Genomic DNA, 21,844 nt, shown 5'->3' with positions numbered 1-21,844 from the left:
ATATCAGGGAAACTGGACTCTGTGGGACTGAACGTTCTCAGTCACCCAAAAGAGCTTTTCCAAGGAGTTTAATGCTGAGGAAATGCTTCCGATATAAGTAGGGAAAGGACGGGGTATGAAGTGCCACATGCTTGCAGCCATGTGGGTGGAGCAGAGCGCTGCAGGAGGATGCTGTTGGGGCCACGAGTGACTCCCCCTCATCCGCCTCTGTTTGTCGAGGGGCCCTGATGACCCTTGCCAAGTGCGGTGGGCCTGGGGCTGCCCTTCCTGTGGGGGGCTCACGAGAGGCCAGCACAAGACAAAGGTGCACTTAAGTGGGGTCAGTAATGGGGTGGGATGTGGCAGGGCGATTGAGGGAAGGAGGTAAGACAGGAAGTGAGGTGTGTGTGCGGGGGATCCCGCAGGGCAGACCCGACGGGAAGGCCAGGGCACCAAAGAGAAGAAGAAGACCTGGTTACCTGGGCCACAGGTGTGTCCTGAGCACACACCTCACCTGAGGCTTTCTCCAAGAACCTGCTCTGACCCTCTTTTTAAGTGGCATTTCAACTTTAGTGGCTCAGATGTAAAGAATCCACCTGCGATGCGGGAGACCCAAGTTTGATCCCTGTTTTGGGAAGATCCCTTGGAGGAGGGCATGGCAACCCACTCCAGTATTCTTGCCTGGAGAATCCCATGGGCAGAGGAGCCTGGTGGGCTACAGTCAGTCCATGGGACACAGAGAGTCGGGCATGACTAACTAAGCACAGCACAGCACAATCCTAATTTTTATTCTACAGGCCATTGCTCTCTTGCCAACTGGCCTCTGTAAGCAGCACTCACTGAACAGAGCACCTTCTTATTAAAAAAAAAAATCACTTTATAAAGAATTACGAATGGAGTATATGCCTGTTGGGGGAAAAAGTCAGATAACAAACTCGTACGTGAAGTCTGACCACTGCACACAGCTGTGTCATCGTGGCTTTTAATACATGCCTGATCACGTCCTGCCTCACATTTGCATCCTGCCTTTTTACCTGGCCCTTCCTCACCTGGTTCATAAGCTCCACCACTCCCTCTGTGATCTGGGGCTGCTTCAAGGGCCTGGTGTCCACTTAATGACTAGGTGGTCTTGGGCACGCCCCTGGGCCTGTCTCCTCACCCATCTGTGGTGGGGATGACCACTGCGCTGAACCGCTGGCCTCGTTGAACTGGACCCTGATTATCAAGCCCCAGGTGGGCCCCTAAGAGCCGCTATTACCTGGAGAAGTCAGATGTTTCCTGACTGATAGATGTGTGGGTTTTATCTCACAACTTTTATCTCACAACGTTTTACAGCTGACACAGCTCAGATCATTTTCCTTGGGAATGAGCGAATACTGTGTGGCTGTTCATGGCCTTCCCTTCTATATGGAAGCGTAAACCACACCCGCTTCATACCTGCATGCTTTACCCGCTGGGAACTATTGGTCTCCAGGTCACCTTGCCAGCCAAGTTTGAGCCTGGCTCTGTGTTCACATGGTTTATGCAAGAATGCCCCAGAAAGAGGTCAGTGGTTAGTAAGAGACCTTGAGAAGGAACTTCTTTCTTGTTTGTATCCAAAAATTCCTTGTTTCCTGAGAACTCAGTCTGTTTTGATCCCAATTATGAACACTTGGGCTTCCCATGTAGTGCTAGTGGTAGAGAACCTGCCTGCTAATGCAGGAGGTGTAAGAGGCCAGGGTTTGATCCCTGAGTGGGGAAGATTCATTGGAGGATAGCAAGCCAACCCACTCCAGTATTTTTGCCTGGAGAATCCCATGGACAGAGGATCCTGGCAGGCTACAGTCCATGGGGTTGAAGAGGCAGACACTGAAGTGACTGAGCATGCACACGTGAACACTTATGCCTTAATTTTTTTTTTTTCCTTACTGTTTACCTTGATCCTGATTGGGCTGATTTAACGTGAAGTATGAATATTACTATCTTTTTAATAAGTTTTTTTTTTTTAATAAGTATGCCCGCCTACTCTCAGCTGCCTCAAAGAATCCCACAGTTGTCTTGAGCCTTTAGGTTGAGCACAAATGCCTTCCTTACCAGTAACGCATTGTGACTCCTCTGCGTTGTAAAACTGGCTGCCCTTGGATTTGCAAGTTTCAGGTGCGGCCGGCATTAAGGAGCTTGTGGCGTGGGCTCCTGCTGCATCGCCCGGGCTCCGTCTCCGAGTGGCAGGTGGCACTAGTGCGTCATGGACAAGAGACCCTGCTGGCTCCTTGGACCCACCCGTGGGCAGCCCTGACCTCCGCTGGCTGGGCGAGCCCCTGGCCGATGGCGGATGTCGGAAGGGACCAGGGCTCCCATGTGCGGTGCGCGCTGACTCTGACTCTCGCGGGCGGGGGTTTCAGGAGTGCGGCGGGTGAAGAGGGAAGACGTGGAGGCCGGCGGCGGTGAGAACCTGGTGCGCTATAGGAAGGAGCCGTCTGGATGCCCTGTGTGCGGCAAGGTAACACGGGTCGATGCGGGACCCGGGACCCAGCTCACCTTTTCCTATGGGAAACCTCAGAGCTCTACCCACTGCACGTGGGGACGGGTTGAGGGAGAAGGTTTAGGGTCGAGTGGATGCTCGGGTGTCCTGACCCACGGGGTCCCCTCACTCGATGCTCCGGTCATCTGCTCTCTTGCCGTCGGGGTGGGTCTCCAGTGAAGGAGCTCAGCCTTGTCTCCGCTCAGCTAGGATGTTCCACCGATGCCGCCAGAGTGCGCATGCTCCATCTCCAGTGCGCGGAGCCGGGCGCGTCTAGTGGAGGGGGCTGGACATTCTAGGTTTACATCTTGGTCAGTGGTGATCCTCCCGCACTATTTCCAAGTGAGACACTGACCCAGCCACGGCCACACACGCCATGCATGTCCATGGATGCTTGTGCCCCAAGTAAGCAAATCAGTGCTGGGGTGTCTGAAATGGCTGTCAGAGAGGCCCAACTGCTCGACAGACCCTAAGCTTCCGGAGTGCACTGACCATCTGAACAGCCCCGGGCCAGGTCCAGCAGGGGCATTGATTATCCCTGTGTGGGGAACCCTGTCCAGGTGCTGCCGTCCAGGCCACCTCAGCTTACTATGGGAAATGGTGGTGGTCTTTGTGCATGCACCCCTTGCAGTTGCTCCACCCTTAGACTTGCCTCCCACCGCTTGAGAGGCCCAGGCTCTCAATCCCATAAGCCCACGGGAGCCACGTGGCCCTGGAGCATTGGTGCACCCTCAGCAGACACCAGGTCCAGACGGTGGAAAAGTGAAACCCCAGGCCACTGGGCATATGTGATTTGGTCCAGCCTGCTGGCATGTGGCCACATTGCCAGATCTTTTGACCTTTTCAAGAGAAAACGGAAATCCATGTTTTTATGGGAAATTTCCTGATTTTTTTTTTTTTTTTTTCAAACCACAAAGCAAATAGGTCAGCTGGGTTGTGTGGCCCGTGGACCCACAGTGCAGGTCCTGACTCAGTGTGGGTTTAGGGGCTGGAGGGGCAGGGGCAGCTAGTGCCGCAGAATACACACCTGAGCCGAAGTGTCCAGACAGGGGTGGGTGAGGCTGCCCTGTGTCCACGGAGCCTGCCGACCACTGGCTCTGGGGAGTGACAACACCGTGTTCCTCCTGTGTCCTTGGGAGACCCTGTGCACGAACCAGCCAGCTATGTGACTCACACTCAGACACGTTTTATTCTGTGAGATGTTCACTGGCTGCTCCCAGAGGGACGCCGGCAACAAAGGAACCTGAATGTCTCCAGAACTGACTTCTTCACTGCCTCCAACTATACCTTGTCTCCAGACCTGCCTGCTTGGAGAGGACAGGTGCTGGGGGACACCCAGGGCCTCTGTCCCTCCCCAGAGATGCTTGTCTTCCTGCTCTGCTGACTCGACTTCCCGCCTGGCCTCCCTGGGCTGTGGTCTCAGGGCTGTCGGCCCCAAGTCACCTGCAGATCTTGAACGGAAATGTCCCTCAAAAACATTTGCCTCTGTTCCTTGTGAACTGTTTTCCCTTTCATTCAGGTTTCGGTCTCTTTCTGAGAACAGCTCTAAGGAGACCTACTCCTCTGGTTACTTGACCATTAGGGGGAAAGCCATGTGGCCTGAGACTTCAGATCGGGGGGCTCATGGGGGTGGGCTCTGCAGCCACATCTGGATTAGTATTGATTGGGTGAATGGCTGAGTCCCCACACTCATCACTTTAGACAGGAAATACAGAGAATTGAGGGAGGTGATAATTATGCATGAAACAGGGGACACAAACTGTAACTCTGATACCCACTTTGAGAAGACTGCAGCTGTTTGTGTGACTTACTCTTCTTGGTAGGCCCCATTCCAATGAAATATTTGAGTAAAATTGTGAGCAGACTAGTTTATGGTGAAGACTAGGGAACGGTTAGTTCTATATTATAATGTAAGCACCAGTTTAAATGGTTAAATGATCATGATTGCAGCCCCACGCGATTATTTCTCTCGAACACTGAGGATTTGTTGCAACTTATAATTGGGGAGGAAAGTACTGCATTTTTGTGCCCGATTATGTTCTGTCAATGAGGTACTACATGCGTGGTAACAAGCATCTCCGCCCCCGCTCTCCTGCCCACAGGTGTTCTCCTGCAGGAGCAACATGAACAAGCACCTGCTGACCCACGGCGACAAGAAGTACACCTGTGAGATCTGCGGGCGCAAGTTCTTCCGTGTGGACGTGCTCAGGGACCACATCCACGTCCACTTCAAGGTGAGTCATGTGCCTGGCGCGGGGCGCCCGGGGAGGCGGGGCGCCCGGGGAGGCGGGGCGCCCGGGGAGGCGGGGCGCCCGGGGAGGCGGGGCGCCCGGGGAGGCGGGGCGCCCGGGGAGGCGGGGCGCCCGGGGAGGCGGGGCGCCCGGGGAGGCGGGGCGCACGGGGAGGCGGGGCGCACGGGGAGGCGGGGCGCACGGGGAGGCGGGGCGCACGGGGAGGCGGGGCGCACGGGGAGGCGGGGCGCACGGGGAGGCGGGGCGCACGGGGAGGCGGGGCGCACGGGGAGGCGGGGCGCACGGGGAGGCGGGGCGCACGGGGAGGCGGGGCCGGCCCTCGGGGTTTGAGAGATCTTTTTGCTGCTCTCCAGGTGAGCTCTTTTGAGTGTTTGCTGCCTTTCACGCCCACCTAAAGGGCTCACGTTAAAAACCTTCCCCACTAGGTTCCTCCTGGGAGAAGACCAAGGATCAGGCCAGGGGCTTTTGCTTCCCTCCCTACTTTTGAGGAACGTGAGATGAGATCTTCCCAGTGTGCAGGGTAGTGAGGATTAGGGGTCGCTCTCGGGGGAGAAGTGCCGATCCAGGAAAAAGGAAAGAGTGGTAGGGGCCCAAGTGAGAATGGAGAACATGCCCTCCAGGCGTCGTCCGGCTCAGGCACTGGTCTTGGGAGCTCCAGCTCTGGCATGCAGAGTCGTCTGAACGCAAGCAGGACCTAATGGTGGGGTGTTCCAGGTGACCCGAGGATAGTTTCTGCACCTAGTGTACAGGCCACCGGTTAAAGCTTTTGCCAAGCACGTTAGAAGCAGAGCACGGTGCTTGTCTTGCAGGACATCGCGCTGATGGATGACCACCAGAGAGAGGAGTTTATTGGCAAGATTGGGATCTCCTCAGAAGAAAACGATGACCATTCAGACGAGAGTGCAGACTCAGAGCCTCACAAGTACAGCTGCAAAAGGTGTCAGGTAACCGGACCACGCCTGCCGAGTGCTCGGGGTAGCAGGGCTGCTGGCCCACAGAGGCTCAGGCATGGGTGGGGGCCCTCACAGACGTCCTGGAGGGCGCCCCGGGGCTCGTTGCTTCTCCAGGATGATGGTTGTGGGCCTTATCACCACCACAGGGACCACCGTGTCAGAACCAGTCTGGTCCACACGGTGCCTGTGTGGCTGACCAGCATGGGCCTTGTGCGCCGGGGCTTCTCTCCTTGGCTGTGCCCTCGCACACAGCAGAGGGCCTTGCTTAGAAGCTGGGAGTGCGGGGGGAGGTTTCTATATCCAGCAATTGGTAGACCCTGCGGTTTCACGAAGTAGGTCCCTGTTCCTCCGGGGCACCCGCACCTGGCCCTGTACTTGTCTGGACCTTTGGGCGTGGGGGAGATGGGGTCGGTTGAACGTAGAGGAGAGGATTTCTGGAAGCTGCCTTGGGGGGTGGGGGACAGGACCTGCTGTAAGAGTTACAGGAGGACCTGAGGTCCGCCTCTTACGGCGCCCCCCTGCTTCGCGGGTGTGCCCGGCACCGGCCCTGCCCCTTGGAATTCTGCTCTGCTGCGTGGAGGCGGGTTCTCCCCCTGTGCCCGGGGCGCCTGCGTGGAGGCGGCGCATCGTTAGCCGGGGAGGGGTGGGCTGCGTGCGCAGGTAAACAGCGTGTGCGTCCGCAGCTCACCTTCGGCCGCGGGAAGGAGTACCTGAAGCACATCATGGAGGTGCACAAGGAGAAGGGCTACGGCTGCAGCATCTGCCACCGGCGTTTCGCCCTGAAGGCCACCTACCACGCCCACATGGTCATCCACCGCGAGAACCTGCCCGACCCCAACGTGCAGAAGTGAGGATCCCGGGACTCTAGGGTGGAGGGAGGGCTGGCTTCCCGCAGAGGGGTGATGAGCACGGAGCAACTTGTCTTCTCGGAGAGCCCTGGGCCGGCCTGGGGGATGCCCTGGCCTTGCTCCTTCCTTGGTCATCAGCTCGCACAGTCTCTGGGACCCGCAGCAGTGGGCGGCATTGCAGACCTGCCTACATAAAACCAGAGACCCTTTTCCCCAGAGTAATTAGGTTTTGTGAACATCAGCTCCCCCATCTGGCTGCAGCCGGTAATCAGTACTGCGTGTCTGGGTGACTCAGGCTACAGCCTTGTTTAGAGCCGAGTCCTCCACTGGGGGCTGCGACGCGGCGGCCTGAACAACAGTGGCGTGTTATGTCGAGGCTGAGGCCGAGCTCTGGGTCCCCCTGTGGCCATGGGAGAGGGTCAGCCCCAGCTCTCTCCTTGGCGTCAGGGTGTGTCTTCGTGGCCTTCCTGCTATGCTTGTCTCTGTGACCCTGCTTGAAAGGACACCAGTTACTGGGTTAGGGCCCTTCCAGTGACCTCATCTTTAATTTGAGGACCTCTGCAGAGACCCCCATCTCCAGGCTCAGCCATGTTCTGAGGTGCAGAGTCAGGATGCCAGCGTGTGAACTTCAAGGGGACAACTCAGCCCAGATGTAGGCTGAAGTCTCCGGCCCGTTGTCACCCCCACAGCACCTTTTTTTTTTCACCCCACCTGCTGATAAAGGCACTTATGCAAGTGCACTCTGAGTGCCGGTTCACCGAGGCTGTGTGCCATCCTGAGCCTGTGTCTCCTTTCAGGTACATCCACCCCTGTGAGATCTGCGGGCGGATCTTCAACAGCATCGGGAACCTGGAGCGGCACAAACTGATCCACACAGGTAGCCAGGCCTGAGAGGACACAGTGCCGGAGGGCCAGGCCCCTCTGCGTGCTTCCTGCCCCAGGGGGTCATCCTCGTCTCCAGGCTGGTCCTTCTCCATCCATACTTGCTGCTCCTCCCAGCTCAGCCCCTCCTTGCCCAGTTCCCCTCTGGGTCCTTGCAGAGGCCAAGGAAGGAGGGCTCCAGCTGCAAGGGGTGGGTGGGGGGGATGTGCTTCTTCCCAGTGCTGCCCTCATGCAGTGACCTTGGGTCAGGATTCCCTGCGGTGACAGCCTGCCGTGTGTTTGCTTGTAGGTGTGAAAAGCCACGCCTGTGAGCAGTGTGGGAAGTCCTTTGCCAGGAAGGACATGCTGAAGGAGCACATGCGTGTCCATGACAACATCCGGGAATATCTGTGTGCGGAGTGTGGGAAAGGTGAGGGCAGGTGCAGGCGTGGCCGTCATCCAGAAGGGGCAGCAGGCCAAGTGGGAGTTGGGGGTTGCCCAGACCTGAGTCATCTACTCAAGAAAGATAAGACCTGGAGTATTTAACTGCGGGTCAAGAAGAAAAATCAGTCAGAGCCGGGGGATAAAACCAAGGCATAGGTAAGCTGTTTTAAGAGCAGGGAGATGGTGCAGCATGACTGTGTGATGTATAGAATACCCTCAGAATCACCATGTGGCCTCAGTGGAGGTGCAGAACCCTCAGCTGCTTACAAGGACCAGCTGTGTATTAAGACTTACTTTCTGTGGCCGGTGATGACGATGACCTTTATTTTAATCGGGTGAAATTAGTTAAATGAACCTGTTAGTAAAATAGCTCATATCGCTAAGTATAACCAGAAAGAGATAATCCCAGTCCATGGTAAAATTTTAACACATTTCTGTTTGAAAAGAAACCAAAGCTTGAGGAAGGCTTGGAGCTGTGGCTCTTTGGTGGTTTCAAATGGCTGCCAGTGCTATGTATGGTGGAAGAGCGGCAGGGCCACCCTCCTTCAGATACAGGACAAATCAAGTTTGTCTTGATTTAAAAGTTTGTCTTGATGCCATTAGCATCTTTTAAAAATTTAATATTTCATGAAGTTTTTATTTTTCCTTGATTTTAAAAATTAATCAGGAAAATATAAAGCAAACACAAATGTCCCATAATTCTACTCACTGGATCAACCCCTATTGGCCTTGTAAAATAAGATTACGTGTAGAAGATTAACCAGAGAAGAGCAGAAAGTGAGGAGCTGCTCACCCCAGGCAGCTCCAGTCCCCCTCCCCAGAGGCGAGTTTCTTGTCTGTTCTCCAGTAACCATGTGCAGCAGTGTAGATTGTTCTATTGAAAAAGTAACACAAGCACCTAACCACAAAAAGTTTATTTTTAAATAACTGGAATGGTTACGCAAAATAGTTTTTCCCACCTCAGACCGTAGTTACGTGCTTCCAGAGCAGCATGTAAATGTTGCACAAAGTCGTTTCTAGAAGTTTCTGCCCATGTCTTAGCCCTGGCTGTAGTGGGTGGAGCCCCAGCCCCATCTTTGCCCCAGCTCTTCCAGCCCCATTCTCGCCAGCCTGGAGGGGACAGGTGTGGTGGGCCCTGCCCCCAGGTGGGCAGGGACAAACACAGCTGAGCCCTGAGTGCTGCTCAGTGGGCCTGGCCGGATGGGGAGGGGTGCCCAGGGCAGGTACTATGGTCTGTTCTCCCATCTTGTACTGCATACATTTCCTCGGGGTGGGCATGAGAAGGGCATGGGCTCTCGGGGTGGAGTGGGGGTGGGACATGGGCACTGGAGGTGGGGTGTGGGGTCAGGGAAGGACATGGGGATGGGGACAAGGACCCTTGGGGCAGGACATGGGCATTGGGGGCAGGGCATGGGCACTGGGTGGGGGGTCGGCAGGCATGGGTGCTGGGGGCGAGGTATGGGGTGTGGGCATGGGCGGCTCCCGAGGTGGGGCTCTGTCCTGCAGGCATGAAGACCAAGCACGCGCTGCGCCACCACATGAAGCTGCACAAGGGCATCAAGGAGTACGAGTGCAGGGAGTGCCACCGCAAGTTCGCGCAGAAGGTCAACATGCTCAAGCACTACAAGAGGCACACTGGTGAGTCCCTGGGGCTCTCGTTTAGAGAGACCAGCCCGCTGGTGCGAGACGGCTCGAGCAGAGCCGCCGCCGCTTCACAGGGTCTTTAGCTCCCAACAGGCCCCAGGCTTTCTGGCCGAGCTTTGCTGCTGCTGCTGCTAAGTCACTTCAGTTGTGTCCGACTCTGTGGGACCCCATAGACTGTAGCCCACTAGGCTCCCCCATCCCTGGGATTCTCCAAGCAAGAACACTGGAGTGGGTTGCTATTTCCTTCTCCAATGCATGAAAGTGAAACTGAAGTAGCTCAGTCGTGTCCAACTCTTAGCGACCCCACGGACTGCAGCCTACCAGGCTCCTCCATCCATGGGATATTCCAGGCAAGAGTATTGGAGTGGGGTGCCATTGCCTTCTCTGCTGGTCAAGCTTTAGGAAGCTGGATAAGTAGCCGATTTCCCAGAAGCTCCCCCATCCCGGCAACAAGCCCCCTGCGTCCTGCTTGCCACCCTCAATGCCTTTGGCGCCCTTCCCTCCCACTCAGCTAGGAGAAACCATCAGACAAGGACCTGACGTGTGTGTGCATGATCGTCATGTCATCTGGACAGGAAACTGGACCACCTTAAGTGTCTGTCAGCAGGGCAGAGGCTGAATTGTGGTGTGTCCACCTTAAAGGACAGTGCATCCTTCAAATGATGAGATATGCATGTTAACTTTCATCAGTGTTCGTGAGCTCATTTCTTATAAACAGTTGTCTATCGGTAAACGTGTTTAAGACAGAATCAGATCGACAGCAGAATGAGAGATGGTCCTCCCTGGGTGGTGGAGCTGTGTGTGAAGTTTCTAGTAGGAGCATCTGGTTGGTTCATATCTTCTCTAAAATGGACTTGAGTCTTGCCACTGCCTGGCCCAGCTGTGTGCCCACCTCTCTCACTGCCCCCAGGCCTGGCCAGGCCACCACACAGGTCTGCTTTGGGTCCCCCTGGAATGCCAGCCCCCAGGGCGCTGGGCTTTCACAAAAGCATGCCGCTCTCCTTTTCCTGGGAAAGTCCATCCATTTCTTGCTTCTCCTTTTCTGGGAAGCACTCGCCTCCTGGGACTGTGGGACAACTCTTCACCCACTGGGTTATAGTGGTCTCTGTCCCTCTTGCCTCCAGGAGCCACATGAACATGGGGTCCCAAGTACCAGGGGCCCAGCAAATACAGGACTGAGATAAGCAGGCTTGAAAGTCACTTGCCTTGCTTTACATTTAGGGCAAATGTTTATTTAAGAGGCAGAGGGCCCACCTTTTTTGTCAGCTTGGGGAGTGCAACAGTCTTGACGGCTCGACGCTTCCATATTACCAGGTTCCAGGCGGGCAGGGTGACCACCCCAGGCCAAGTCACTGATCTGAACACTCAGACACCTGCAGTAGGATGGTTTTCAAGCCACAGTTTGCCGGTTGAGTGGGGGAATGAAGGCTTACTGTCTGTCATCTCCGGGTAACTTACAGCCCCCACAGTCTTTACAAATAAAGAAACGTGTCATGGACAAGACTGATGCTGTATACAGTTAAAACACTCGTGAGACGTGAAGTTAAACGTGCCTTTTCCTGCAGGGATTAAAGATTTCATGTGCGAACTGTGTGGAAAAACATTCAGTGAGAGAAACACAATGGAGACGCACAAGCTCATCCACACGGGTAAGCGGGGGCGCCTGGGGACCGGCTGGCTGGCTGCTGTGGTCTCTGCTGGGGCCGTCTGGGTGTGCAGGGTATGAAGAGCTTGGCTGTGAGGCTCTATGTGAACTTTTTCAGAATATCTGGCACTATTGTGCCTTAATGCTGGCCCCTTGCCCCCTAAAATTCAGCCACAAAACTTTCAAGTATTCATGCTCGCCTTGTCAGACGGTGATTGAAGCATTCCTGGGTGGGAGGAGGGTCTTTCCAAGGCCTGACCTCGGGGTGGGTGACTCAGTCCTCAACCTAGAGGCTGACCCCCTCACCACCCACGCTCGTCTCTCCCCGTGCGCGCGGGCAGTGGGCAAGCAGTGGACGTGCTCCGTGTGTGACAAGAAGTACGTCACTGAGTACATGCTACAGAAGCACGTGCAGCTCACCCACGACAAGGTGGAGGCGCAGAGCTGCCAGCTGTGTGGGACCAAGGTGTCCACCAGGGCCTCCATGAGCAGACACATGCGGCGCAAGCACCCTGAGGTGAGCGCACACCGGGCGGGGCTGCCCTCTCCTGGGCGGGCCCGGCGCCTCTGTCCTCGGTCCCCTGGCTTCCCCCGCTCCAAGACCCCACCACACAGGGTCACCACCCCTGGGATTCCCCTGGGCTCCCCTCTGCCTGTGGGTAGGAGGCACCGGATGGATGCGTGAATAGAAGAGCCCCAAATGGGTTTTTGCTGAAGTAATCAATTACTCCCTCCCTGGAATTAGAGCAGGACAGGGGTGCTACCCTTCCTCTCCCCCATTCCTCCCTTTAGAGTAGCCAGAAAATGTGCAGAACCAGGGGCTCCGCATGGTGTTGGGGGCTGCTTAGAAAGTGGGCCTGAGGACTGAGACGGAGAAAGTATATCCAGGAAGGTAGGTGGACCCTGACACCCCGGTGCTAAAGGCAGGTCCAGGGCATTGAGTAAGTCATTGTGTTTGAAAAAGCAGTGAACTGAAAACAAAACCAGAGGCTTTATAAGCGCAAAAGCAGTGAAAATTTTGAACAAACGATTTGACTCAGTAAGCAACCTAACGTTTATAGAGTTTCTGGGGGTCAAGAGAACACGCAAAGGGAAAACTGAAAAGTGTGTCAGTATCATTAACAGATACTGGCTGTTAATAGTAAAGATAGCACGCCTTCCACGAGAAGAACAGAGAAGCCCCTGTGTCTGGGGAGAGGAGATTCACAAAAGGAAGTACACGTGGTTGAGACACGAGAGAAAGCCTTTAATAGTAGAAGGTGCCATCCTTCCTCCATTGAATTAGGGGAGGTTCTGGGATTCAGAATGACTGGAATTGCACCCAGTTCCAGGACTGGAAGCTCAGAGGTTAAAGCGTCTGCCTGCAATGCAAGAGACCAGGGTTCGATCCCTGGGTTGGGAAGATCCTCTGGAGAAGGAAATGGCAACCCACTCCAGTACTCTTGCCTGGAAAATCCCATAGATGGAGGAGCCTGGTAGGCTACAGATCATGGGGTTGCAAAGAGTCGGACACGAACGACTGAGCGACTTCACTTTCGCTTTTCCACGATGTGCACAATTGCATGTCCTCCTGAGGGTAGTGTGACCATCTCCCAGTGTTTTAATAAATGACTCTTTGGACCGCTGGGTGTCCAGCAAGAGGAACGCCACTGTGTTAGTGGTAGTTCAGTGATGTGTGTGACTGTAACGTATTTGCAGAGAGTTCTGAGTAAGATTGTGAGTGCTCATTGTAAGAAGGCAGTATACACCTTGCACAGACTACAGGTGCACCCACAGCATGTCATTCACATTGTGTGTTTGCAGGATGCTCACCTGTGTAACATAGACAAGGTGGTGAAGCAGGAAAGGGAGAAAGCATTGCACTGTGGTCTTCTGGCACCGAAGTTTTGGTTCTTTCTTATCTGTATGTTTTCCTCTGTTTTAAATAGTTGCCTCTGATGAACATGGGTTACTTTTGCAATTACAAAAGCACCTTCTGCTTCATTTGGGTAATAAGTTCGTCTTTTTCTCCCATCACCTCGCCATGTCCTCCACAGCCCGTGCAGGTCCCTGACCCGCGGACCCCCGGCTCTTTCTGCTTAGCACGAGGAACTGGAATCCCACCAGCTTTGCTCCCTTCACTCCAGCCTTTCCAGCTAGTGGCCTGCTGGCGTCTCCACCTAGAGAAACAAAGTCAGGAGCAGGAGCCTGACGTGTCAGCATCTATCCGGCTGCCCAGTGTCAGTGGGGCCCCCTTTAGGTGTTGGGGCCCAGGGCAGGCACTGCAGGCTCCCCCGGGGGCTCATGGTGGGTGGGAGCGAGTGATTTCTCGGCACGTGGGTGTCTGTAGCTCCGTACACTAATGGTGTACACAGCGGTTTTTGCCCATGGCACGTGTGATGCGTGCTGCTGGGTGCAGGGGCCTTGTGGACACGGAGTGGCTCAGCAGATGTTTTCCTCTGGTTAATGATCACTTGCCTCATGTGTCCATCTGCACGGCTACCTCTTGGCACCTCTTCCTCTCAAGCCCACCTCGCTGGGCTGCAGAGTGCTCTGGAGGGGCCCCCAGCAGGCTCGGGCTCCTCTGTTGGGGCTCTCTTCTCAGTCCCTTCTGTCTCAGGCACTTTAGCTTCTCTCCCCTGGGCTGCTTTCCTTGGATCCTTTGATGTTTCTCTGTTGTGTGTTCAAACAAATAGTTAAGTGCCTGCGGGAGTGAGCGCTGTTGACCAGCTGGAACGGGGGCGCCCCGTCCTCTTGGACCTGACGGTCTAGGGTGGTAGATGGGAGGAGGGGAAGGATGCAGACACGTCATATAGAGGAGAGCAGAGGGAACGGAGGAAACGTCCGCAGACTGCGGGAGTGAGGCAGGGAAGGCTCTACTGTGGTGAGGGCACCACCCGCGGCCAGGCTGTGCAGGTGTGCTGGGTGCAGACTCGGGCGTGGGGGTCTGGTGAAGACTGGCCAGCGTGTTAGGGTGTTAAGCATAAACTGCTTTCACATATTCAGGATCTTTCAGAATTGATGCTATTTTGTGACTTCCACTTACAGTCTTTCCCTTTGAATGAGTGTTACATTGAGGAAAATGGAAACACAAAAAGTGCTTTTCACCTGTGGTCTAATCTCCTAACGAGAGTAAAGTCAGTAAGTGCTGCTGTGGTTGTTCTCTGTGGCTTCCAGATGGTGTGACGAGGACACTGATGATGCCATTGGTGATGATGGAGATGGTGGTGGCGGTGACGGGGTGGTGATGGTGACTGACAGCCTTGGAGGTGGTGTGGTGGGAGAGAACAGTCAGTGGCCTCCAGCTGCGCTGACTCAGCTTTGCAGCCTCTGTCACGCTTGGGTTCTCGCCACCACGTCACAGAGGACCGCCTTGCTGGCCACCCTCTCAGAGGGTGCCCTGTCCTGGATGGTCTTGTATCCTAAGCCCAGAAATACAGTGGTCAGTCATCTTTCTTAAATAAGCCACACCCATGATATATAGCCTGTAGTTTTATTCTTAATTTATTTTGGAACAAAAATGGGAAGATGCTTGCAAAGCCTTTTGACTGCAGAGCCGTTTGGACAGACTGCCGGGCTCTCCCTGGTTGTGTTTAGTTTTCCCACAGCCGCCTACGTCCCTTAGCGGCTCCCCGTCACAGCCTCCCTCCCAGGTGTCCTTCGTGCTCTCTGCACCACCTGTGACTTGTTCACGTAGGTGACCACAGTCACCTGTATAGCCAGAGTCAATGGGGTGTGGACCAGGTTCGGGGTGAGGGAGGAGCTGTGTAAACCTCGAGTGTGTGTCCCGGTGTGAGAGTCTGCCTCCTGCTGAGGACAGGCTGGTGAGGCTCGTGGGGGCACGCAGGTAGGAAAGTAAGGTGTGTTACATGTACACGTCTCTCTCGGTAGCTCATTTGCCATACTGTGTCTCTTCTGCTCTGCTCTTAGTGAGAGATACTGAGATTGAGTGAGGACGCACTTCCTGAGAAGAGTGGACAGCATGGACAGGAAGGGAAGCAGAGTCTCCACCTGGGGCAGTGGACAGTGCGATAATGCACAGACGGGCGAGGGGCACCCCCGTAGGTGGGAACGCAGCAGACACTTGAGAGGGGACCTGGGAGGAGGGAAGGAGAGCCGGGCAGGACTCTGGATCCCAGGCTTCTGAGTGCCGAGCAGGGCCGGTGGGCACGCAGGAGCCTGTGAAGGAGATGGCTCAGCAGCCGTGTGTCTGGCCCCACCCGCCCTGGGCTGGCCTTCAGGCGCCGTGTCCTGGGCTCACGGCCCTGCGCCCCCTCCTAGGTCCTGGCCGTGAGGATTGATGACCTGGACCACCTCCCGGAGACCACCACCATCGACGCCTCCTCCATCGGCATCGTCCAGGTGAGCCCGGAGCACACGGGGCAGGTCGTCTCATCTAAGGAGCCCAGCAGGTGTCAGGAGCGGCCTTGGGGGAAACCCCCATGTGTTACTCTCATTTCCCTCTGTTTTGTTAATTGGTCGTCAGGGTAGCTCAGACAGTAAAGCGTCTGTCTGCCTACAATGCGGGAGACCCGGGTTCGATCCCTGGGTTGAGAAGATCCCCTGGAGAAGGAAATGGCACCCCATTCCAGTATTCTTGCCGGAAAATCCCATGGACTGAGAAGCCTGGTAGGCTACAGTCCATGGATCACTAAGAGTCAGACACGACTGAGCGACTTCACTTTCCAGGAGCCTTCTAGTTTCTGTGAACACTTCTAGAATTTAAGTTTTCTGAAAACAGATGTGTGTCTTTTTAGAGAATAGATTGTTTATTAAGACTGAGTTCCCCCAGAGAAAACAGTAAAGTGTGTGTGTGCACGCACGTGCAGAGAGAGTTAGATTTATTTAAGGAGTTGGCTCACTCAGCTGTGGGTCTGGCAGGTCCAGAGTCTGCCGGGAGGGCTGGAGGCTGGACGCCTAGGAGGAGCTGATGCTGGAGGCAGAGTTCCCTCATCTTCTGGGAACTTTGTCGGCTCTCAAGGCCTTTACCTGACTGGTCCAGGCTCATCCCCATTTCAGAAGGTGCTGTTTTATTCACCACCTACTGGCTTCAGTGTTAATAATATCTGGAAAACACCTTCAGGACAGCATCTGGACTGGTGTTTGACCACATGACTGGGCGTCCCAACCTAGCAAAGATGATGCTTTAGTTAATCATCACAAGTATCACCCAGAAGAGCTTAGTGTGATTAGACTGTTATAAGCAAAATAACCTTAAACGTATTAGGTGAACTTTCAAAAGGAATTTGTAGTCAGTACCTCTATATAAAGGTTTTCTCTTATTTTGAAGGGAACATTTCATGCTCAGTTACTTTAAAATCTCATTTTCCCATCTCTGTTTTGCAGCAGAGCTTTGAGCGCAGTGCTCAGTGGCTGGGTTGCGCTGAACAGCCAGGCCCAAGGCCCAGGACCACATCCACCCCTGACATGGGCAGTCCCTTGTGGCCATGGGGTCTGTCTGCCACTGGGTGGGACCACACCTCATGGGATGGCACCGAGGACAGGACGGGTGGTGGGTGACCGGGGCAGAGAGCCCTTCGGGCCACCACTGCCCAGCGGCCTCTGTGATCCTGGGCTGGGCCAACTGTGGGTCAGCAGGAGGGAAAGAAGTATGCCGGGCACCCATCTGCAGTCACCATTACTGCTGGGCCCTTATTTGCTGTCCCTAAAAACCATGACCACACAGTTCTTGCAGTCAGACTCATCCTTGATCCAAGATTATGTCCACAGTGAGCCTATGTCAGCCTGAGGCAGAGAGCCCAATGTGAAAGCCTTTGCAGCCTCAGGCAGAGCTCAACAGGGCTGAAACAGGGGCTCAAAACCTCTCTTTTCAGAGATATTTCTGTTTCAGCACAAAGTATGATTTGTACCCAACTTCCCTCACTTTAAAGAAAAGCAGCGGAAACCGGCAGGAACTTGTTCCCATCCCTAGACGTGCACGTTAGCAGATGGGCCTAGTAACCTGGTGTCTGGAGATGGTGCCAGGCCACCTCGGGGGCACGACACGCTGACCTGCCATTGTCTCACCTTCTGCTCGTGCAGCCTGAGCTGAGTCTGGAGCAGGAGGAGCTGGCCGAAGGGAAGCACGTGAAAGCCACCAGAAGAGCTCCCAAGAGGAAGCAGAAGCCGGAGGAGGAGGCCGGGGCCACGGGGCCTGAGGACGCCGCCTTCAGCGAGTTCTCAGAGAAGGAGGGCACGTTCTCGGGCGCTGTTGGGGATGAGACGGACTCGGCCGTGCAGAGCATCCAGCAGGTGATGCTTGTGCGGAGTCCGGCCGGGTGCGGGGGGCTGACCTGTTACCCTTCCCCCCGTGGGGACTTGGACCCTGACCGCTGTCAGCCTGTGCCCTGTTTCCGCGTGAGCGTTTCCCAGTGCAGACCCAGAGGTCACCGCCATCGTGGTGAAAAGCAGCTGAACCCCCACGGTTGGGAACTGGCTGGGACCAGTTTGGGAGGTTTTCAGGGGCCTGAGTGTACTGGTCAGGCAGGGGGACCCAACCCTGCAGAGCAGGGGGTGTGTCCAGCCGCTGCTCTTAGCCAGAACTTCCCCTTTGCCGACCCTTCCCTGCCTGGGTTTCGAGGCCCCCAGCTCTCTGTCTGCGTGTGTTGGACGCCTCACTTCTCTTGAGTGGCCCTGGTCATCCTGGTTGCAAGGGTTCCTGTGTTTCTCTGGCCTTTTGTCCCTCTTCGTGGGGAGAGCGCTGCTGTCTTGTTTGTTAGCTCTTGGCACTGCACTCGGGTTTGTTGTCCTTCTGAGCTTTGCAGTGTGTTAAGAGACAACGAAGAATGTTCTCGTGATCGTTGTTGGTCAGTTGCTAAGTCATATCTGATTCACAATGAATCAGATATGACTTCCCTGTTCTTCACTGTCTCCCAGAGTTTGCTCAAACTCATGTTCCTTGAATCAGTGATGCCATCCAACTATCTCATTCTCATTGTCGTCCCGTTCTCCTCCTGCCCTCAATCTTTCCCAGCATCAGGGTCTTTTCCAATGAGTCAGCTCTTCACATCAGACGGCCAAAATATTGAAGCTTCCGCTTTAGCCTCAGTCCTTCCAGTGACTAGTCAGGGTTGATTTCCTTTAGGATTGACTGGTTTGCTCTTGCAGTCCAAGGAGCATCAATTCTTTAGCACTCAGCCTTCTTTATGATCCAACTCTCACATCCATACTACAGGAAACACCATAGCTTTGACTAGATGGACCTTTGTTGGCAAAGTAACGTCTCTGCTTTTTAAGATACTGTCTAGATTTGTCACGGCTTTTCTTTCAAGGAGCAAGCATCTTTTAGTTTCACCTTCTGCAGTCACTATCCACAGTGATTTTGGAGCCCAAGAAAATAAAATCTGTCACTGCTTCCACTTTTTCCCTATCTATTTGCCATGAAGTGATGGGATCAGATGCCATGATCTTAGTATTGAATGCTGAGTTTTAAGCCAGCTTTTTCACTCTCCTCTTTCACCCTCATCAAGAGGCTCCTGAGTTCCTCTTCACTTCAGCTTCTCTCATGATTACTGTTCTGTTTTTTTTCTTGACACTGAAATCATTTGTTGCTCAGTTCCAACTGATGGTCTCAGCGATCACATCTGTATCTCGTTTCTCTTTTTCCCTGGAATTCTGTTTCCAGGAAACACTAGTGTGGTTTAGTCTTTCACCAGCATGTTTCACCTCCTTCCCTTGGGCCGAGCATGAGATGATCCCCGCGTCACCGGGGATCCTCCGCAAAGCACAGCACAGGAAGCTGCTCTTGTTCTCAGTTCTTGAGAAACTAAAGGACTTGTGTCATGCGTGACTCTTCCAGGTGGTGGTGACTCTGGGTGACCCCAACGTGACCACCCCGTCCAGCTCCGTCGGCCTGACCAACATCACCGTGACCCCCATCACCACCACGGCCGGGACCCAGTTTACCAACCTCCAGCCGGTGGCCGTCGGGCACCTGAGCACTCCGGAACGCCAGCTCCAGCTGGACAACTCCATCCTGACTGTGACCTTTGACACCGTCAGCGGCTCCGCCATGCTGCACAACCGCCAGAACGACCTCCAGATCCACCCGCAGCCGGAAGCCTCGAACCCTCAATCTGTGGCCCACTTCATCAACCTGACCACCCTGGTCAACTCCATCACGCCCCTGGGGAGCCAGCTGGGCGAGCAGCACCCGCTCACGTGGCGGGCGGTGCCCCAGACGGACGGGCCGCCCCCACCGCCGCCGGCCCCCGCCCCGCAGGCCGCCCAGCCCTCAGTGCCGGCCGAGCAGCAGCCACAGATGTACAGCTACTGAGGCAGCTTGCAGAGACCAGGGAGAGAGCCACAGATGGGGGTTTGTTTTCACTTGAGATTTGCTGGCTGGATACCAAACAGAGAAAAGCAAACACATTATTGCAGTGTAAGTGAGGTTGACTTAGCTTTTGCAGAATTCTCTCCAAATGCCCCCAGAACCATGGCAGTATGGCAGCTGAACTCAGAAGTGAGCCTGGGCAGGCCAGTTGTCCGCGGGAGCAGCCCCCTGCCTTCCGCCGGATAAGGCGGGCCCCCAGGCTTCCCTCCCAGAGCTGGAGGGACTCGAGGTTTGGAAAAGGGAAGTGGTTTGTTTGCTTGCTTGTTCCCTTTAGGGCTCAGCTGCTGTGTTAAAATGTAGCAACGTGCTGGGCAGGAACAGAGTTTTCTCCTGGCTCCCGGACTTTGAACAGATAGAAGTTCAAGTCACATTTACCCTCTTTGAAATTCCAGTTGAGTTGTCCTTGGCTGAAACCACGTGGGAAGCTGCCCTGTGGGGTGACGCCCCTCCTCTTGCCTTCCGTTGGTCACGGGCAAGTGGTCACATGAGGTCGCTCAGCAAGGTGTCTTAGTAATAGGGTTCCTGGATGGATTTTCGGTATGGTTCTTTTTTTAAACTTTACCTAGAGCATATCTCGCGTGTTCGAAACTGCAGAGACCACGTTCTTCTCTGTTTTCCTTTGACGCGCGATGTCATTTGCACTGTAGGCCTATGTCCAGCTTACATAGCTGCCCCAATGCTGGAGTCGCTGTTAACGTGCATCAAGAGGGCCTCCTGCTGGCCCTTCTGGAGGCTCCCTGGAGCTGTCTCAGGACTCTGCCATCCAAATGTGTTTATTGTGGCTGAGACTCAGCTAGAGTCCCCTGAACTGGAGAACAGGGAAGAATTTCATGTCTTTTTTCTGTTTAAACTCTAATTCCAAAGGTTGATGTGTTTCAAGACCAGTTTTCTATAAAAATGTTGAATGAACTTTGCTCCTTACGGGGAAAAGGGGTAGGTTTTTTCTGAAATACAGAGGTAGCGCTGTCCTGCCAAGTAGTGTGAAAGCAGAAAAGGTCATTAGCTGAGCAGTAGAAGCATCAGCACCCCGGATGAATGAATGAATGAATGAATGAATGAATTGCTGAGTGACAGCTCACACGTGTGCACCCATTTCAGGGGTGGTGGGTGAGGCTCAGGGCCACCGAGGTGGTGGCCAGCAGCCAGTCCTCTGGCTGCCCAGCCAGGGAGACAAAGAGGCAGGTGAAGAAGCTTGAGTGAGGCCTTTGCCCTGTCCAGAAAGAAAAGATAACAGTTGCTTTGCTTTGTCTCGATCGCTCTTTGTGCTCCTGTGTTAGTTGGGAGACCTTCAGTAAAGAGGGAGTAAATGAGACAGGCTCACCTGATGGCTGCCAGTGAGGCTGCGGGTGATCAGTCATGCCAAAGGCAGCGTTCTCAGCACTTCACGTAGTTCTAAGTCACAGGATGTTGAGGAGAGGGCTAGGTTTTGATGTGTGCAATACAGGCCTTCGTGAACTAAGCTCATCACCCATGCAGCATGTGAAAGGGGGCTGCAGAATTCACCCTCCACACCCAGCTCGTCCCTAACTCCCAGCTTGCACCTCTCCGTTGAATTTGTCGTGGGCGATTATTTGACTTTTAATTTATGATAATTATTTTTATGTTATTTATGTATATAATTAACTGCTTTATACGTAATAGTTTCATCAAATGAACTTGGGCTAGGGGTGATAATATTTTCTAAGCATTCTCTCTGTTCTCCAAATGTAAGTGGTCCAGGTGTCTGTGGAGTCATCAAGCACGCCAAGGTCCCTAAGTTATTTTTTTAAACATCACTGACCATTTCCTTTTGCACTTGCAGAAGATAAAGGACAAATGACCAAGGAAAAAAACCCAGATGTGATTGAACACCCGCTATCATTTATGTTTTATTCCTCTTCCCTATGAAATAAAGGCCTTTTAAATCACAATTTTATTTTTTTAAGAAAAATTGTTTTTGTGACTAGGATAAGAATGCATCGTATGTTTTTAAAGAACCTAATTTAGGTTGTGTGGCCCCGGTGTACTTACCATTGTTCATTTAAATACACAGATGTGTAATAATACTTGTTACAATAAGTGAAAACTCGAAATAAAAATCAGATTTACTCCTGAGTTTTCTGTAGAAATATTTGTTCTAATAGGATCACTGTCTGAGGCAAAATAGATTTGTGCTGTTGTAAAATAGTTGCTATGAGTTTCTGTATAAAAAACTGGGGAGCAAAAAACCTACTCGGCCCAAAGAGTCCTCAGCTCTAGACTTGTGCACAAACGGACAAGGCAATGGCACCCCACTCCAGTACTCTTGCCTGGAAAATCCCGTGGACGGAGGAGCCTGATAGGCTGCAGTCCATGGGGTGGCTAAGAGTTGGACACGACTGAGCAACTTCACTTTCACTTTTCACTTTCATGCACTGGAGAAGGAAAT

General features: G+C 54.0%; 1 protein-coding gene across 1 annotated transcript in view; it reads left to right on the top strand.

Annotated features, from left to right (window-relative positions):
* PRDM15 (PR/SET domain 15) overlaps positions 1-21,531 on the top strand; it is a 62,166-nt gene extending 40,635 nt beyond the window's left edge. Inside the window, exons 13-24 of the mRNA XM_018051675.1 lie at positions 2,361-2,458; positions 4,582-4,713; positions 5,541-5,675; positions 6,368-6,531; positions 7,330-7,409; positions 7,704-7,823; positions 9,344-9,475; positions 11,047-11,130; positions 11,468-11,643; positions 15,387-15,467; positions 17,148-17,357; positions 18,904-21,531. Of these exons, the coding sequence (XP_017907164.1) occupies positions 2,361-2,458; positions 4,582-4,713; positions 5,541-5,675; positions 6,368-6,531; positions 7,330-7,409; positions 7,704-7,823; positions 9,344-9,475; positions 11,047-11,130; positions 11,468-11,643; positions 15,387-15,467; positions 17,148-17,357; positions 18,904-19,380 (1,889 nt within the window). The 3' untranslated portion in view covers positions 19,381-21,531. The remainder of the gene's footprint in view (positions 1-2,360; positions 2,459-4,581; positions 4,714-5,540; positions 5,676-6,367; positions 6,532-7,329; positions 7,410-7,703; positions 7,824-9,343; positions 9,476-11,046; positions 11,131-11,467; positions 11,644-15,386; positions 15,468-17,147; positions 17,358-18,903) is intronic.

The sequence above is a fragment of the Capra hircus genome, chromosome 1 (assembly GCF_001704415.2).
Source record: "Capra hircus breed San Clemente chromosome 1, ASM170441v1, whole genome shotgun sequence".
Classification (NCBI taxonomy): domain Eukaryota; kingdom Metazoa; phylum Chordata; class Mammalia; order Artiodactyla; family Bovidae; genus Capra; species Capra hircus.
The sequence above is the reverse complement of the archived record's forward strand: the minus strand, read 5'-3'. Positions and strand labels throughout refer to the sequence as shown.